The 16,803-nt window shown below is 35.4% G+C and overlaps 1 protein-coding gene across 9 annotated transcripts in view; it reads right to left on the reverse strand.

Annotated features, from left to right (window-relative positions):
* The window catches only part of LCORL (ligand dependent nuclear receptor corepressor like), an 84,514-nt gene that overhangs the window by 24,448 nt on the left and 43,263 nt on the right, over window positions 1-16,803 (reverse strand). For 4 of the 9 annotated variants that reach the window (XM_074822230.1, XM_074822224.1, XM_074822226.1 and 1 more), the window contains 2 exons: window positions 15,715-15,969; window positions 6,049-6,139 (listed from right to left, as the gene is read on the reverse strand). In XM_074822230.1, coding sequence (XP_074678331.1) covers window positions 6,049-6,139; window positions 15,715-15,969 — 346 coding nt within the window. Of the gene's footprint in view, window positions 1-149; window positions 4,636-6,048; window positions 6,140-12,259; window positions 14,533-15,714; window positions 15,970-16,803 lie in introns of those variants that run through there. The other 5 variants (XM_074822229.1, XM_074822228.1, XM_074822233.1 and 2 more) reach the window with 5 other exon arrangements.

Below are 16,803 nucleotides of genomic sequence, written 5' to 3' on the forward strand. Positions count from 1 at the left end.
GCCACAGACAAGATGGATCAATCTAGCAAATTCTTTGCAGACTGGAAACAGTAACAAAACTGGGAACACAACATACTTTCAAGTACTTATATGAACAGCATAGAACTATTATACAAATATAAATTTATCTTATGGAAATGTTTGTTTTCTGACATTACTAAGTAAATAAATCCCTCAAAAAAGCTATATATTATCTGTAGTATATAATAAATAATTTTTAGCTGCAGACTAAAGGATGTAACTGTTACAAAATTAGTTTTCTGAATTTCTTCTCATTTATGAGTAATGCATCAATTCTGAAAAATCATGCTTCCTTAAAGCTGCTATTTCTGAGATATAAAATTCTCATCGTAAATTAGTCATTATGTGCTTAATTTGTACAGTTCTTGATCTTATGCCACTGCTAATAAACTTATGCCTCAGGAGTAAGTCAAATGAGTCAGTGTACAGGTTTTTGTTTCTTTCTTTTTTTTTTTTACTGAATGAGCAAATCAATCACACATCAGTGTTGTAAATTTATGTGCAAAAGCATTGAAGTGCTTTACTACAAATTACAACGTAGAAACACGTTAACTAAACAATTAAATTCATACAATCAGATTTAGGAATATAACAACACAAAGAAGAAACAGAATTACAGTACATTTACAACACAAGACAAATACATGGAATTCATTAGAAAATATTGTAATAAATAATTCATGAATTATAGTGCAATTGATTTATGCATAAATATAACTAATTGCCTAAAAATCAGTTGTTAACAAAAATCTGTCAAAAATCAAGGCAGCCACAGAGTTTTACTAAATTACTGCGACAATGGAAATACTGCAATTAAAAAACAAATACAAGTATTTGTACTGTAAACAACTAAAAAAATCAGTCTCACTAAAGTTAATATACAATTTAATATAAAATTGTCATTAGCTACCAGAAATGGTTTAAACAGCTTTACTGAGCAGTAGTTCTAAAAACAGAGGCACTGTTTTTTAATATAAAATACTTGAGAAACATTCAAATAAGTAGAAAGCATGTAGGGCTTGCTTTCGCCTTCATTTAAAATTCTGCTGAAACAGGAATTTTCAGAAATTTGTCAATTACTAAGTAGTGACTGGTAACTGAATTTATAAAACAGTTCAAAATGTGTAATTTAAATGACATTTAATGGAATACATAGGGGTTGGGGAAGGAGAATCTACACATTTCCCTGCCTTTCCTTAGTTGTATAATCAAAGGTTAGCCTAATAATTAGAAACAAATAACTCTGTTCCTTTAAACACTTACAGGTTGAGTATCATCTATAAACTATCAAAAAATATTTTAATATACTATTTCTGACCAAAAAATAAATACAAGTACTAAAATGTTGAAAATTAATTATAATATTACATACAAAACTACTGAGTACTGTTAAGTCAATAGTAAAATGATCCCTGATTTTATGAATCCTGTTAATTTTTTGGTCAGGTCATCTTTTAAATGATATAAAAAGAGTACTGTAACTTGCCTTCAGTATAAACTTCTGACTCAAGTTTATAACATTGTCCGAGGAGTAGAAAACATCAGTATGGTACAAATATTAGGCAATATAATTGAAGCCCAAAATTTTTGCAAGTAAAACTGTATAAAGACAGATCTTGAAACATTTAAGGTTTTTTCAACTTCATTTTTCAGTGGGGATATATTCACAAATTAATCCTTCTGGCCCTCACAAAATATGGCTTAATTCTTTTAAAACGAAAGATGACCCTGACATCTGCTGTTTTGTGACCTCCTTGTTATCAGGTACAGTTCCGCTTAAAAAAAGGATTCATTCTGTAATATGCAAGTAAACCTTAGCCACTGAAGAAGATTCAGTATAGATCTGAGAGACCAAAGAACTGAGACACTGGTTGTGCAGTTTCAAAGGATTATTCTGTTTTAAAATGGAAGTTGTTACTTTTTAGTAGCGTTAATAAGTATGGGCTAGATTTTGCCATCAATATTTCAGTATGCTATCCACTGAATTTAATGGCAAGTTTATCTATAAATCAAATTACCTGATGTGGCCCATATGTATCTAATGTCCCGTTTCATTTATATAATTAACCTATACACAAGCAAGTTTAAGTGGGGAAAAAAAATGTATGCATGCGTACCAAATGTACAAAAGTTGAAGAAAAGTATTTTTCTATGCCAAATTAGATGCATGCAGAAAAAATTACATTTTGAGAGGAAAAGGGCATTGATGGTCAGTATTGAATGTATGAAGCAAGCCCCCATTCTTCATATGTAGACATATACTTTGTGATATTACACAAAAAAATTAAGTATGATATAAAGTTCAATGCAAGTACTTTGAAATTCATGTAAAAACTGCAATATGAAGGTAATTGGTCTCCCTTAAATTCTATTAAAAGTTACGTATTTAAAGTGAACTGCCTAACTTCTAACTACCAAATTTATAAAGAATTTATATTATTGAAAGTTCAAAACAGCTTCACTGTTTAATATTTGTATTTCTATCAAGACCCTGAACTGCAAATTTGGTTATTAGCAAAATGATAATGTAACTTGGTATTCATTTTGATAAACTGAAAAAGTTTTGAAATGTCACAGCAGCAAATACATTACAGTTACAGTGAGGTTTTTCAATAGGAGTGTGACACAATCCTTAAATAAATTTTAAGTAGTCATAACATCAACTAACCAGCACGTTTAAACGAAAAAACCCAAACCATTCTCAAGCTCATTCTGTGCACATTATGAACATGCTAAATTGCATTCCAACTTTCTTTTTAAACCTTACAAGTTACCTTATTTGTCAAACTAAAAAGGAAAATTATGTTAAAGTTTAAATTATTTTATGCTCTTAGTATTCCATCTTATTTCATATTTAATAATTCTATAACTACAGTAATTTCTCAGGTTTCATAAGTGTACACTTTGTAAACACCAATTTCTTTCTAAACCAACAACAAAATTTTCTTAAAATGATAAAAAATGCAGTTTATGCCTGCTAAACACACATTTTTAGTAATGAAATGTTTTTCTTACTTGTATTGGATATTTAAGTAACGATGAACTTTTTTTCTTTCACAGAATGTACTATATCCTACTAATACTTCACAAATCCACTTCCTTGTAAGGAACTAGCTTTTTAAAAAAAATCCCTTGATTTGTATAGTCTGAGTTACTTACAATTTATTGCAAGTATTCTGTGAAGTATAAAAGTCTGCTAACCCTTGGTTGTGTATTTCCATAATAAGATGGATTATTGAACGGGTAGAGTGGTTCTTCACCAATTAAAAATTATGCTTCACATGACAAATACTTGTTTTCCCAAAACATCTTTATGCTATTGACTACTAAATAAAACCTGAATCTTTTCACCTATTTATACAAGGATTATATTAAATACACACTATCAGAATTAAGTGAGCAACTCTATAATTCTGTCCACAGTGAAAACCCTGAATAAAACTATTTTTCAAAAGGCATGTATGTGGTTTTTGAACTGTATAATTTCACGTCTTCTGTCAGAGTGAGCATATGTATTTCTCACACAGTGTGTGTATACAGACATACATACACACACACAAAACAATTTGCTAACAAGTATTCTACACAGGCTTGCTACTATTTTTGCAGCTGCCAGTCCCTGAATCTGTCATATTAAATAAGCCAGTATCTGGTAATCGGAGTTTCTTCTTCGGTGGAGTCTTCAATGTTCCAGATCTTTCTTTTACTTTATATTCTAAAGTGCTGTGAGGTACCCCATAAATTCCTTGTGCTTTGGAAACACTCATTTTCCCACTCATTACCATTGCAATTGCTTCTTCCATTATTTCATGATCATACTGCCGATAGCGGCCACGTTTTTTTCTTGGTTGCTTATTATCTTTACGATCCAAACTATCTTCTGTATTTTCTGAGGTTCCATCTACTGTCCCATTCTTAGCATTAAGACACAAAGGAGAGAGGTCCCCATGCAGAAAGTAGGAGTCAACACTTGAGTGAGTTACAGGTCCAGAACATTCAATTTTGTTCTGTTTAGGGAGTATATTTTTCAATTTTTGAAGAGCTGATCCTTCTAAGACTGAGGAGGTTTTAGAAACGTGGTACATAACATCCAGAAGACCAGCAGTATCAGACTGTGGTTTGGACACAGAACTTATTCTTAGCTGAGGAATTTTTAATTGTACAGTAGGACTTGAAGTTTCATATTGTAGATTTTCGCTTTTTTCTTTAAATTGAGTGACCATTCTCTGTAGAGTTAACTGGTGGAGGTAACTGGAAGCTGTTGGGAATTTTAATTCTGAGGTTTCAAGTAGACTGAGTTTACTTTTTTCTGTGCGCTCTGCTTGAGCTCTTGCCCACAAGGCTACTTTTTGTAGGACTGCACAAGTTTCTTTACTGTCTTTAAATGAATAACTATCATTGAAATCTCGAGTTTTGTTTTTAAAAGGTGCAGGCTTTCCTGCTGGTAAGGCTTCTAAGTGGAGAAGTAAAGTTTTTTGAGGTATGCCATAAAGTATGCCTGCTTTATTTATGTCCAGTGCTCCAGACTGAATGTCTTTCAAAGCTTTTGAGAGCAAACCATCTGCAAACTCAGCACTTCTTTCCACATAGTCCTCTCTGTGTCTGTGTAGTCTCCTGGATGGATGGAATGAAACGATGGTAAACTGATGTATGAGAGACTCTCACACAGCTATGGAAGGGAAGGGTCCACTCCTTTATTATACTCCTTGCTTCGGTAACATCACTGCTTCTGATACTTTTAAGCCTTTGAGATGTGGTAGTTAAATGATTATCCTAGCAAAATGTTACAGTTCTGGTAGGACAGTGCGTCAAAAATCATACGGTGGCCTCTACAGCAGCCCTTCCAAGAACTTTATATCCTAGCTCAGTATTTGATAATATTCTCATGTGCTTGCTATATTCCCTTGTTCACATGCTTGCAGAGCAACAGTGTTATAATTTTAGTTATACAATTAACGTTCTGTTTAATACCCAAATCCTGAAGGAGTTTTTGTTAGTAGAAACGTGACGTTACCGCTAAACAAGTAATAAAAGAGTCAACCCCCTCATAGAAAATTTGCAGCAATAAGTACATAACTACACACAAACATCCCAGACTTACACAAAACTAGGCTTTCTACAACAATAAGATAAAGTGCTGTAGTTAACAATCAAGTCCATTTTGGCAAAATAAAACACAGTTTAAAAAACTTCTAGCCACTATTTACAGCTCTCTAATTACAAAGTCATCCATTTTAAAACTTCTTCATATCAGCAAATTAATAAAATGCAATTTTACATCATCCAACAAATACTGCTATTGTAGTCCTATTTGCAATAATTGGTAAGACGTACAGGTGACAAAAAGGGTCCTGCTATGGCTAGTGGATGGGAGGATGCCAAGATCATAACAAAATCCAACAAAACAATGTGTTTGCTAGTTTTGTGGTAGCTTTCAGCAGATGCAATAATGTTTTTCTTGCTGAATGAAGAAATTTAACCATTTGCCACCACACACCATAGTCAGAACCATGATGTAAGTATACGTATGACGATTAAGAGCTCTCTCTCTCACGCACTTGCTCTCTCTCTCTTATTAAGGAATATTATAGATCATAGTCATTTAACTTGTTCATGTTAGTTGAAGAATATTTTAAATCTAAATATTAACATGGTCATTTTTGTGCAAAATTGAAGTTTCCTAAATAAACTCTGAAAGAATGTATTTACATTTTCTTCTACCATCCTATTACTCTTAAGGTGTTATGTAATCAATTTTCAGTTCATTTTTAGTAACATGAACTAAAGTTTGGTGATTGTTCTGATAACTTTTCTTTAAACAGAAAAAAAGGAAAAAGACAAATGAAACATATGATATATACATAGACACACACTTATGAGTGACAAAAATTCTTCTGAAAGCAAAATAGGAACCACACGTGTGTGTCAGTATATACAAATATGTTATGAACATAAAACCTGACTTCAGAGAAGAGAAACCTGGATTGTCTTTTACGTAAGCCAAGGAGAGTCCTAAACATTGCTTACCCAGACACTGAGTTTTCAGAACACAATGGATCATATTTTGGTTCTTCCAACCTTGCGCTTTTCTTTGTAGAGAGATCTAGCACTCCATCCCCTGCAAAGAACGAGTAGTGATGATAGCAGTTGTTTAAGGATGATCTCAGAAATTTTGTTAGCAAATGTTTGTACCTATGGCACAATTTTTAAGCAGTTACTTTCTCTTGAAAAATTTCTGACATCTTATTCCTTTAACAATATCAGCTGTCAGCAAACGGTTTTATATATTTGATTCGTAACAAAGCTTTTTAAAATTAAGAAACAGGTAAAAAATAAACCCATTCAGAAATAATAAAATATAGAAGAAGAATCTGTCTATAAAAGAAGAAACATGTGACTGCTTTCCTAAAAATCACATATGCATATATACTGCACTGTTTACTTTCAAGGCAACCAAAGCAATGCACATGATATTATTAATATATTCATATTTACATACTGTAAACAAACAAGCTTGATACTGAAGTTAAAATTGACATAACTAAATCATAGGCTTACAGGATAAATTAGGCTACTAGGGATCTTGGGAGGCCTCTAGAGCAACCTCCTGCTCCGAGCAAGATCAGCTATGAGACCAGAACAGGTTACTGGATGAGAAAGTAGTACCCCAGTAACTGGGAAGAGAGCTCAAGCTCGAACCCCATATAGAGTTTTAAGCATATGAGACCTATATCATTAAAGGTTCTAATAATTTGTTTATACATATTCCCCCTGCTGCCCACCTCGTGAAACTAGAGAAATGGAAAGACCTAAACCAGAGTGGGAGTCCGATCTATTAAGTCACTGGCAAATGTTAAAATTCCAGACTTATAGTTGGCGGTTGAAGTCTATGAAGTGCTGAAATAGAAACCCATATTTTTTAAAAATCAATATTTAAGAACACTGAAAATTAAAGAAACTAATTAGCACCTGAAATACTCTTTCTATTTTAAGTTTCTGGTTTTTTAAAAAAAATCACATTTAAATTATAGCTACATCCCCTAAATATATTTCATTTCATATCTTTCTTCCTTCGTTATGTTTCAAACTTGGGCTGTTTTGTGTGCCTGAGCTCTGCAAATCCAATTTTGAGTTTCAACATATAGCCCAACATTCAACTCTACAAGCAACCTTATGCTAACCCTTTTTACATTAGTGTCATTTTCATGTTACTGCATATTATTTCTAAAATATCAATCAACTATATATATTTTCCCACAGCCTCAGACGCAGACACGAAGCTTTGGCCGAATAATCCAAATGTCAACACTCAAATAAAAAGTCAGAAAAATGGTTAGGGTAACTCTCCTTTATACCAATACTACAAAGAAATAGAATTTTCTGTAATAATCAAATCCAGCTATTTGTTTTGGAATGTTTTTAACAATTTTGGATTGTTTTTCCCCAACTATTTTGTATTATTTGAAGAAGGGTAATGAGAGAAAAGGTAGCATCATAAGTCAGCATAAGGGGAAAAAAATATTTATAAATATGCCACTTATCAAAGATGCTCCTTTTCTCCTGAATATGTTTCTTTCACAGTCTTCCTTAACTCTAAGAAAGTTAAAGGAAGGACTAGGTATGTTAATCAACCTTTCCGATGCAGTGATATTCCAGAGGAAAAGCCAATTAAAAACACTACAGAAATATTCTACAGGGACTATCTGGTCTACCCAGCTGTAAAGTATCCTGAGTACCTAAGCTTGCAATGTCCCTGAGTCCTGTGCAACAGACAGATTTCATCTGTTGTGTCCCATCAGTCAAAGTACATCTCCCTTTCTTAAGCGTTTGTGTGTTCCCTTTCACAACAGTTTCTCCATCTTCAGTTGATATTCATAGGCACTATGATAAAAAAAATTTAGAAGAGATCACTGGACAAAGTCACTGGAGAAAAAATTACCTCAAAGTTCACAACTCATCAAGTTATGAAGAGCTAACCATCTCTCTAGTCACTCTACAAAAAAAATGAAGCTAACTAGATTTTTAGGAAAACCCAACAAACAAAATGAAAGACTCTCGCAAGATTCCACAACGAAATCAAAGCAAATTAATTTTAATTTCTAATCTCTGAGAATTGGCTTTGACAACACAAGGCCATCAGTAAGTTGAAAAATGACTAAAAAGTACACAGTACTGAAAATGTAAGCTCCTGAAACAAAAAATTAGATAAGATTTTAAGCCTCTAAAGGGTAAGCAGAACTGAAGAGTCATTTCAGGTTCAAGACAGTTGGTTCCTCCACCAGAGCAAATACATTCATTAAGTATATGACACCTCCCTCTGAAGACAATGCTTTATGGGAAGAAAATCCTCAGTAAAAAGTGAGAGATTTGCTGTATATACGAAATACCAGATAAAGTCACCACACACGAGGCTTTTATTCAGTGATTTCACTCAAATTAAAAAAAGAAAACCCAACAAACCAAACAATACAAACCCCCCCAAATTAATGCAGAAAGGACTGATAAGTCAAAAAGATTCATTAAAAATACAGAGTAGCTCCTGGTTTTGGCATATCTTCCTGCTTTGTAGTACTATCAATTATTGTTATTATAACAAAGCACGCAAAATTGGTAGGAAAATGAGAGCATTTGCTATAAAGCTTTAAGACATAATGAAATGCTACCTAATGAAATGAATGTATGTATATATACACTGTAGAGATGTTCACTTTGGTTCACTAGGTACCAGAGCAAAAAGTTTGCAAGGAGGCATCCTACAGGTGCACAATAAACCTTGAAAATCTGTTACTTGCAAGGTAGGAATAGGTTTTTTTCAAACTGAGCCAGAAGCTTCGATTATTTCTATCAAATCACTCAAAACAGGTATTTAGGCAAGAATTCTGGACAGGAACTGAATGGTATCAGGAACAGAAAAACCACTCTGTAAGGTAGTTTTAATAAAAGACATGGAATTACTTCCACTCTTCAGCTGAAGCCATGACTACCAACACCACAGTCTTCATAAACAATACTATGTAACACCAGATAAAACAGAAAAAAAAAAATCTGGTCTGCTGCTCATGGTCTTCTGATGAAGTTATTTCTGTGCAAATTAAATTATTTTGATCTTCATAGAAATGGTTCAACCTCTGGCCTTTGCTTCTCAGCATCTGATCATCAGGTACAGCAGTACCAGGATATAACTGTGATCAAAGGTCATCTTCAAAATAATCAGGACTACAATCACTTGAAACTTCTCCAGACTAGTGATGTTAGAGAAACAGGGGTGGTAAGAGCAAGTAACAGAAACTGCCTGGGTCACCCTTGAGTTCCTACAGTTGGTATTTCTGTACTGATTCTAGCAAACTTCTCTGTTTTTTTCTAGGTGTCAGGAAAGTTCTCACTAGCTATTATGAACTGTCTTAGTAGGCCAGACTGCCTACTCTACCCAGTCCTTAGTCGCCAGGCATCAGAAAAACCCCACTCCTAGTGTGGGAGCGCACATGAGCCTGGACAGTACCTGCAGCTCATTCCTCTCCTGCTCTCCCAGCAGCTGCTATCACTGGATTAGGGATCTCAGAGATACACCCTTGCCTACTCTAGCTTTCATTTCTGGCCTTGGTTCTGTTACATGACAAGTTGTCCAAGGCCTTTTTTGAACCCAGTGACACTGTCCATCTCCACAACCTCCTGTCACAGCAGTTCCTGATGTCAACAAACTGCTGTGTAAAAGCTGCCCCTTATCTGTTTTTCACATCGAAGTTTCAGCAAGCCCTGCCTAGTTCTAATATCGTGAGATTTAGTAAAAACTCTGCCTTTCTCTTGTCCACCATACTGTGGTAAACCTTAAGGTTTTTCATAGCAAAAAAATGACACTGTCTTGTCTTCAATATCTTTCCTGATGATGCACTGCTTTTTGCTGGCTATTTTCTGTGCTGCTGCACATGGCAACAATGTTTTCAGAGAACTGTCAGTAACTTAATTTTTAAAATTCTTTTATTAACTCTTAACTACTGCTTTGACTAGCTCCTTTTTGCCAACCTGATGTGTTATTTCATAAAATGAAAACCTGCCAGATGAAAAATATATGGCTCTATATTGGGAGTCCATGGCAAGGTCTTGGCAGCATCTGTGAGGAGAGGCTGGGGCTGCCCTGTGCTGGAAACAGACAGTTCTAGCTGGTTCCACAGACCCACTCCAGCACACAGCTGAGCCCAATGGGAAAACATATTTAAGAAAGGGCAAAAAGTGCCCGATGGAGCGAGAAGGAGGAAACAAAATGCATGAGAAAACAGCAGAAGGAAGCCTAATGGCAGAGGAAAACAGCAGAGAGAAACCATCAGGCACAGACTGTGGACAGCCCACACTGGGGTGGCTAGTGGTCACAAGGGAATCTGGAGTGAAGCTGAGCCTAGGAAAGGGGGGAGAAAAGGTGGTGTTGTAATGTGTCTATTTGGTTCCACTACCTGAATCTGTAATTAAATATTTGATAGGTAATAAATTATGGTATTTTCCCCAAGCAGAGTCTGTTTTGCCCATGATGGCAAATGATAAGCAATGACTGTGTCCTTATCTCAACTCATGAGCTCTCTTTCCTGTTCTTCCCATTTTCTCCCATGTCATTGAAAGGGAAGCAAGTGAGTGTCTGACAAGGAGCTTGGCTGTTAGCCACCGTGGCAGCCAAGGAAGAAATAAATACCTACTCCCCTCAAAAATGTGCATTAAAAGGTCACCCTAAAGAGGTACAAATATTAAACTGTCTCTTGTATATGTTTACAGATCATACAATTTATCTTTGTGAACACAGCACGTGTACCTTCAAAAAGCATAGTATTTTACCCAATAAATACAGTAAGAACAGTACTGAAAATAACCTTTTATTTTCTTAATATACTCTTCGGAATTCTGTCAGTAGCTCTGAACATAGTGATCAAGAGGCCACACATACTGTGACCCCAGTTGCCATACTAACTTCAGTGTGGATTTTCAAGAGATATGAAACTACTTTTCAAAATTCAAGAATGGTTTCCAAATTCTTGTCCATTATTCAGAAATCGTTTTATTTTACTATAAATTTTAGTGAAATGACATGCACATTGTTAAACTGCATAGTAAATTGCTACTTTAAATCATTTAAACAATTTTTGACTTAGATTACCCTTTTCCTACTTCTTCAATAATAGCCAACAATGACAAAGCTACAGGATTGCTGTAAAAAGTTCATGCAGCAAAATGTCACACATTGCCAGCTACCTTCTGATGTCTTCCAATCTATGATGGATCAATGAAACAAAGAAATCTGTCAGTTCTCTTGCATTTTTCTGCTATGTTTACACACTATCATTGTTCCTAGAAGACACAGCAACAAGAATAAGCTTGTGTAGCTGAACTAACAGATTATTTGTACAGTTTATACTTCTGCCTCTTGTAAGTCAAGCTTGGCAACTTGAGAGTAATCAAGTCTCCCATTATCTATCAAGGGAAAGAAGCCTCTGCAAAGTTAGCTGCTGCTGGGAACACTCCCCAAAGAGCTCAGCGTCATGGCTGCACAAGAAAATAGTAAGTTGCAGGATATTTCCAAGACTATTCCTCACTCAATGTTTTATTCTGCAGGAATGTTGTTTTTTCATTGGCTTAGTTTGGAGGACAAGTAATATTGCAAAAATACACAATACCACCCTTTTTTGTTAGACGCAGTGCACACAAATCATCTTTCCTATTCTTTTCAAGGCCTGGACAGCCTTAGAGTTACATGGATTAGCAAAAAGGAGCAAGATACAGGTATTTCTGGAGATGGCTGCTTCTAATTAACCAACAGTGAAGCAATCGCCCAATTAGTTACCAGCAAGGTGCACAGGAATTAAAGCACCTTGTTAAGTTATCACACTTCCACATGTGGAAAAAAGCAGAGCATAATTTGGGACTCTGCTATCAGTCAGGTGCCAGCTGGTTGTAACTGGATGCCAGTGCTAAAATACTCAGTACTGGATGATTCAGTACCAGGGGTGCAATGGGTTGAGCTTGGCCAGTAGCTAGATCCCCACCCAGCCCCTCCCTCACCTCCCCTCCTCAACAGAGGGGTGGGGAGAAATAAGATGAAAAATGTCATCAAGATAAATACACTTACCAATTACCATCACGGGCAAAACAGACTCAGGGAAAATCAATTTATTGCAAATTAAAACAGATTTGGATAATGAAAAAAAGACAAAAATTAAAGCACCTCCCCACCCCACCTTTTCCCAGGCTCAACCTCACTCCCAACTCCTCTACCTCTCTCCCCCATCCCCAGGTAGCACAGATGGGATTGGGAATGGGGGTTACAGTCTGTACGATTCCTCTCTACAGCTCCTTCTTCCTCACACTTTTCCCTTGCTCCACTGTGGGCTCTCCAGAGTCCACAGTTCCTTCTGGAAATATCCAGCTGCTCCAATGTGGGGTCTTCCACAGGCTGCAGTGTGAATATCTGCTCCAGAGTCTCTTCAACGAGCTGCAGGGGAATACCTACTCCACTGTGGTCCTCTCCATGTGCTGCTGGGAAATACCTGCTCTGGTGCCTGGAGTGTCTCCTCCCCCTTCTCCTCCAACCTTGTTGTTCACCCTGCTCTTTCTTACTCCTCTGCCTGTCCAGCATTTTTGCTCTTTCTTAAACATGTTTTCATAGAGACACCACAAACCTCAATGGTGTGCTCCACTTTGGCCTGTTGTGGGCCTGTTGCAAAGCTGGCTGTGCCTAGCACAGGGCAGCCCCTGACCTCTTCTCATAGATGCCACCCCTGTAGTCCTCCCCAACTACAAAAACCTTGACATGTAAACTCAATACACAGGGGTATCAGGTCTGGAAGTGTCAGAGCTGAGTATTTTGGGAGTACTTCAGAGATGGCCCACAGACATGGGAGGAAAGTAAGAAGCTTTCTTAAATGAAGATAAGATCATCCAGACATCTTCACTGGCAGAATCTTTTTCCAGTATTGAGCTAGCACTTCACTTAGATCTGTTCGGTGTAAAAAAACGCTTCTAGTGGTCTGGAAAATAAAGCTGACACCTTCCTCTCAACTTAAGTCCAAGAATCACTGATACAGTAAAAGAACAAGATTATCTGTTTTTAGATCATTAATTTTAAAGACAACTACTGTAAATATAAAGCACCTGCCTAAATACAAAATGAACCTGAAGCATTTATATTTAGGTCATTATCTGCTTCACAGGATTTGAATGAAAAAAATTTCAGCTTCGAGGATTCATCAGAGCAATGTACAAATTTGAACTTCCTACTCTGTTACTGCCACTTCATTTGGAAATTGTAAGAGGAATTACAAATAGCAAATAATAAAGAGTTGCATGACAATTAAAAGATGCTACTAAGAAGGGAACCATGGTATAGTTTTTACAAGTCTCCAGACTGAAGAATTACACTGTTAGACAGAATAATATATTTTTAAAAATAATCCAATTAAAAAAATTTCACAATTCCCTACTGTAAGCATATAACACTTCAATACATCCAAGCTTTCTTCAGGAAAAGGACTGAAGTAAGTGGTAGGTAGAATAATAATACATAGTCTCTGACAACAGCTAATTGAAAGAACTTTTCATGAATCATTGCACCTAGAACACAATGCAAATAAAAAGAGCAGGCTGACTTATTCCATCTTGATCTTATTTGCTTGTGTTGCTACCACTACAGTGGAAAGCTAAGATAGCTCAAAATTGGTATGTTCATGGGAAACAGGAAGCACAATACAACTTCCCTGGTAGATAAGATAAGATGGCTTGAAATCTTTCTCTAGCTACAGTCTTGTTTTAACACTTCCTCTCATTTCAGTAGCTCTAATCTTCCCAGAAAAACTAGTATCTTTAACATCTGCAAAGCACTCCAGCAAACATGGCAGTGTAACTTCTGAGAATCTACAATATCTTACACGGTATACAAGTTTTACATAGTAAACTATGTATGCTGAGCAACTATTTTAGCCTCAGATTTTTTGCTGAAGATGCACAATTCTAAACTTGCTGTTTAGCCTCATCATAAGAAAAAATAAAATAAAGAAAATACCTCAATTTCTCTATACTTTTTTCTCAGACAAAAGATCAACGGATTTTCAAATAGCTGAGGGTGGCAGCAGAATTTCTTTCCCATCCCTGCCCTGTTCACCATCTGCCTTCCCTTTCATTCCTCAAAGATTTATTTGGGCTCAGAGAGGACCAGAACTTGTCTTTGGGGACTTTTCTCCCTCACAGACATTTTATACTAGTTATTCTTTATAACCAGCTGTCGAAGTAAACAACAGGCTATAGTGCCGATATCAGGAAAGTACTTTTTATTGCCCCTGAAAAAGAAATGTGCTTAAACTTCACCAATTTTATATCTCTAAAATCTGTAATTCATCCATAGCAGAGGTATGTCAAAGCATAGCAGGTATTTTCTCAGGATTTAATCTGCACAAGGTATTTGCTAAACCCAGGCGTGAACTGGTTTCTGCTGACCATGCAGAATAAAAGCAGGAATTCCACAATTTCTTAATGCTTCTGCTGTCAAAGAGAAAGGATGCTTAAAATTTAATCTAGAATAGGTATGTTTAGCAAGGTAAATCCATGTCAGAGTTCCAACCCGCCCTAAATTTAATGTCATCTAATTAAAGACTGCACCATTAAGTACACACATATGAAATCTGCTTTCATTTTGACCAATGTATAATTTTTTATAAACTTAATTCTGCAGTTCTACCTTCTTTTAACTTTTTTAGTATGGTACATGACATACAGGTAAACTTTTCCCTTTGGTCTGCAGTATTATTGGATTAACAGGGACCCTTCTATGTATAAAAGACAAAAGCTGCTTTTGCCACTGCTTTTAGTTGCACATGACAGTCACAACCCTTCCTGAAAATTGCTGCTAATCCAAATCAAGTTCAAAGTCCAAACCACCCTTGTGATTATATTGTTATCAGTTTTGGATAGCAATATTTCTTGAGGCAAAGAAATTATTTTTGTAAATAAGACTTTATTTTTCTTTTTCTAGCTTTACTCTCAATTGAGAAAGTTGCACTGAACTATAATGATTAAGGCATGAAGTATGGAAATTTCCTCCCAAATTAATCTTCTCTTTCCATCATTCTAACCACTCTGTATTTAAAGAATCAAAGTGTCCAAGGGCTGACACAGATGGAATGACCTTTGCTCTCCGAAATTCCAGTATCTTTCTTCCTTTTCTTAGAAGGCTTCTTAACAGCCACTTCTTCAACAAAATTTTGAACCACTGGTATTTGTGACAGCCACAGGTGAGCTGTCTTAGATTCAGTATTCTAAAGCTGAGAAGTTCCAATGCCATCTAATTAACGCAGGCATTCAAAAATGAGAATATTTATCTGCTAACAAACAATATGAAAAATGTTTCTAGAAAGAACATGGGTTTGGTTTGCTTTGGTTTTTTTATTTTTTTCCCCCCCAGTTCCCTTATAACATTTTTCCTGGTGTTTAAAGGAAAATGTATGAGTTTTCTTTATTTCTTTAGGTGTTAAGTTGATGCAATGCCAATTTTCCTTCAACCTTATTTTAATAATGTAATTTTTTTTCCCCCCTTTATACTGATTATTACTTTGGAAAGACAAAACATATAGATATTTGACACAGACACTTTTTTTTTAAAGGGAGTAAGATGTAATAAGGTAATAAATGACAGCAAAACACAGATAAGCAGATACAGAAATTTACCTTGCTGAGTGTTCTGTTCTTGAGTTCGATTCACAGTGAGGTCTAGAGGGCTATCCTGTTCTTCCTGAAGGGAGTTTTCCGTTTGGTTCATTTGGATACTTTTACATATCAGACTTGGTTCAAACGATGAACCATTTCTGTTCTCTTGAATTTTGCTACTTTTTGAAATGTACTCAATCGCAAACTGACGGATCATTTTTTTCATTAATTCCTGAGCAACTAGGGGAATGTTAGGATCACAGTTCTGAGGAAGATCTAGGAATAAAAAAGAACAACACAGGCAACAGATGTATTAAAAAAACTAAATTTAATTAATTTTCTTTAAATAAATATTTCTTATAAGCACAATAAATGTGTGTAATAAGTACATGTGTAATGAACAGATTAATTCAGATGTCTAAGTTTTTCTTATGAGCATTCCTAACTAGAGGTCACTTGGAAGAACATGTTTAGCACACATCAGTAATTTTTACCTTATTCCTCTGTCATAGCATGCAAGTAAAACTATATGGGTAGATAAATAATGCAAGTACGGGAGTCAGAATCTGTATTTATTGTTGATAAATAAGTGACTTTTCATTTGCAGACTGTTCATTTTCAGTTTAGAAAATAAAGAATTTTGAATCAAACCAGTGACAGTTAAATAAAGCTATGAATTAATACATAAAGAAGTTACTTTCAAAGCACAACTATAAGAAACTATAATTTTAAAGCACAGTTCTATAGATTAGTCCTTTTCATAACAGTTCTATAGATTAGTCCTTTTCATAACAGAACAGTTGGACTTTTGAGGAGCTGATCTTAAAAAAAAGGAAAAAAAATCTGTTTCACCTACATATTATATTCATCTACAGATTATAATCCCCACTCTAGATTCAGGACTGCAATATCAAAACTGTTATTATGCTACTTAAAATGTCCCATACAAATTGCAGTAATACAAGCAATTCAATTTTACAATAAAGTTGTAAACGTTTATTGTAAAATCTTACAGGATTTCCAGGACATTTCTAGGACATTTTCAAAATGCTACCAACAAAAGCAGCTGGAAGAAAATCTTTATTGCCTATTCTAAACTGTATGTACCCT

Source organism: Strix aluco, chromosome 4 (genome assembly GCF_031877795.1).
Source record: "Strix aluco isolate bStrAlu1 chromosome 4, bStrAlu1.hap1, whole genome shotgun sequence".
Taxonomy (NCBI): Eukaryota; Metazoa; Chordata; class Aves; order Strigiformes; family Strigidae; genus Strix; species Strix aluco.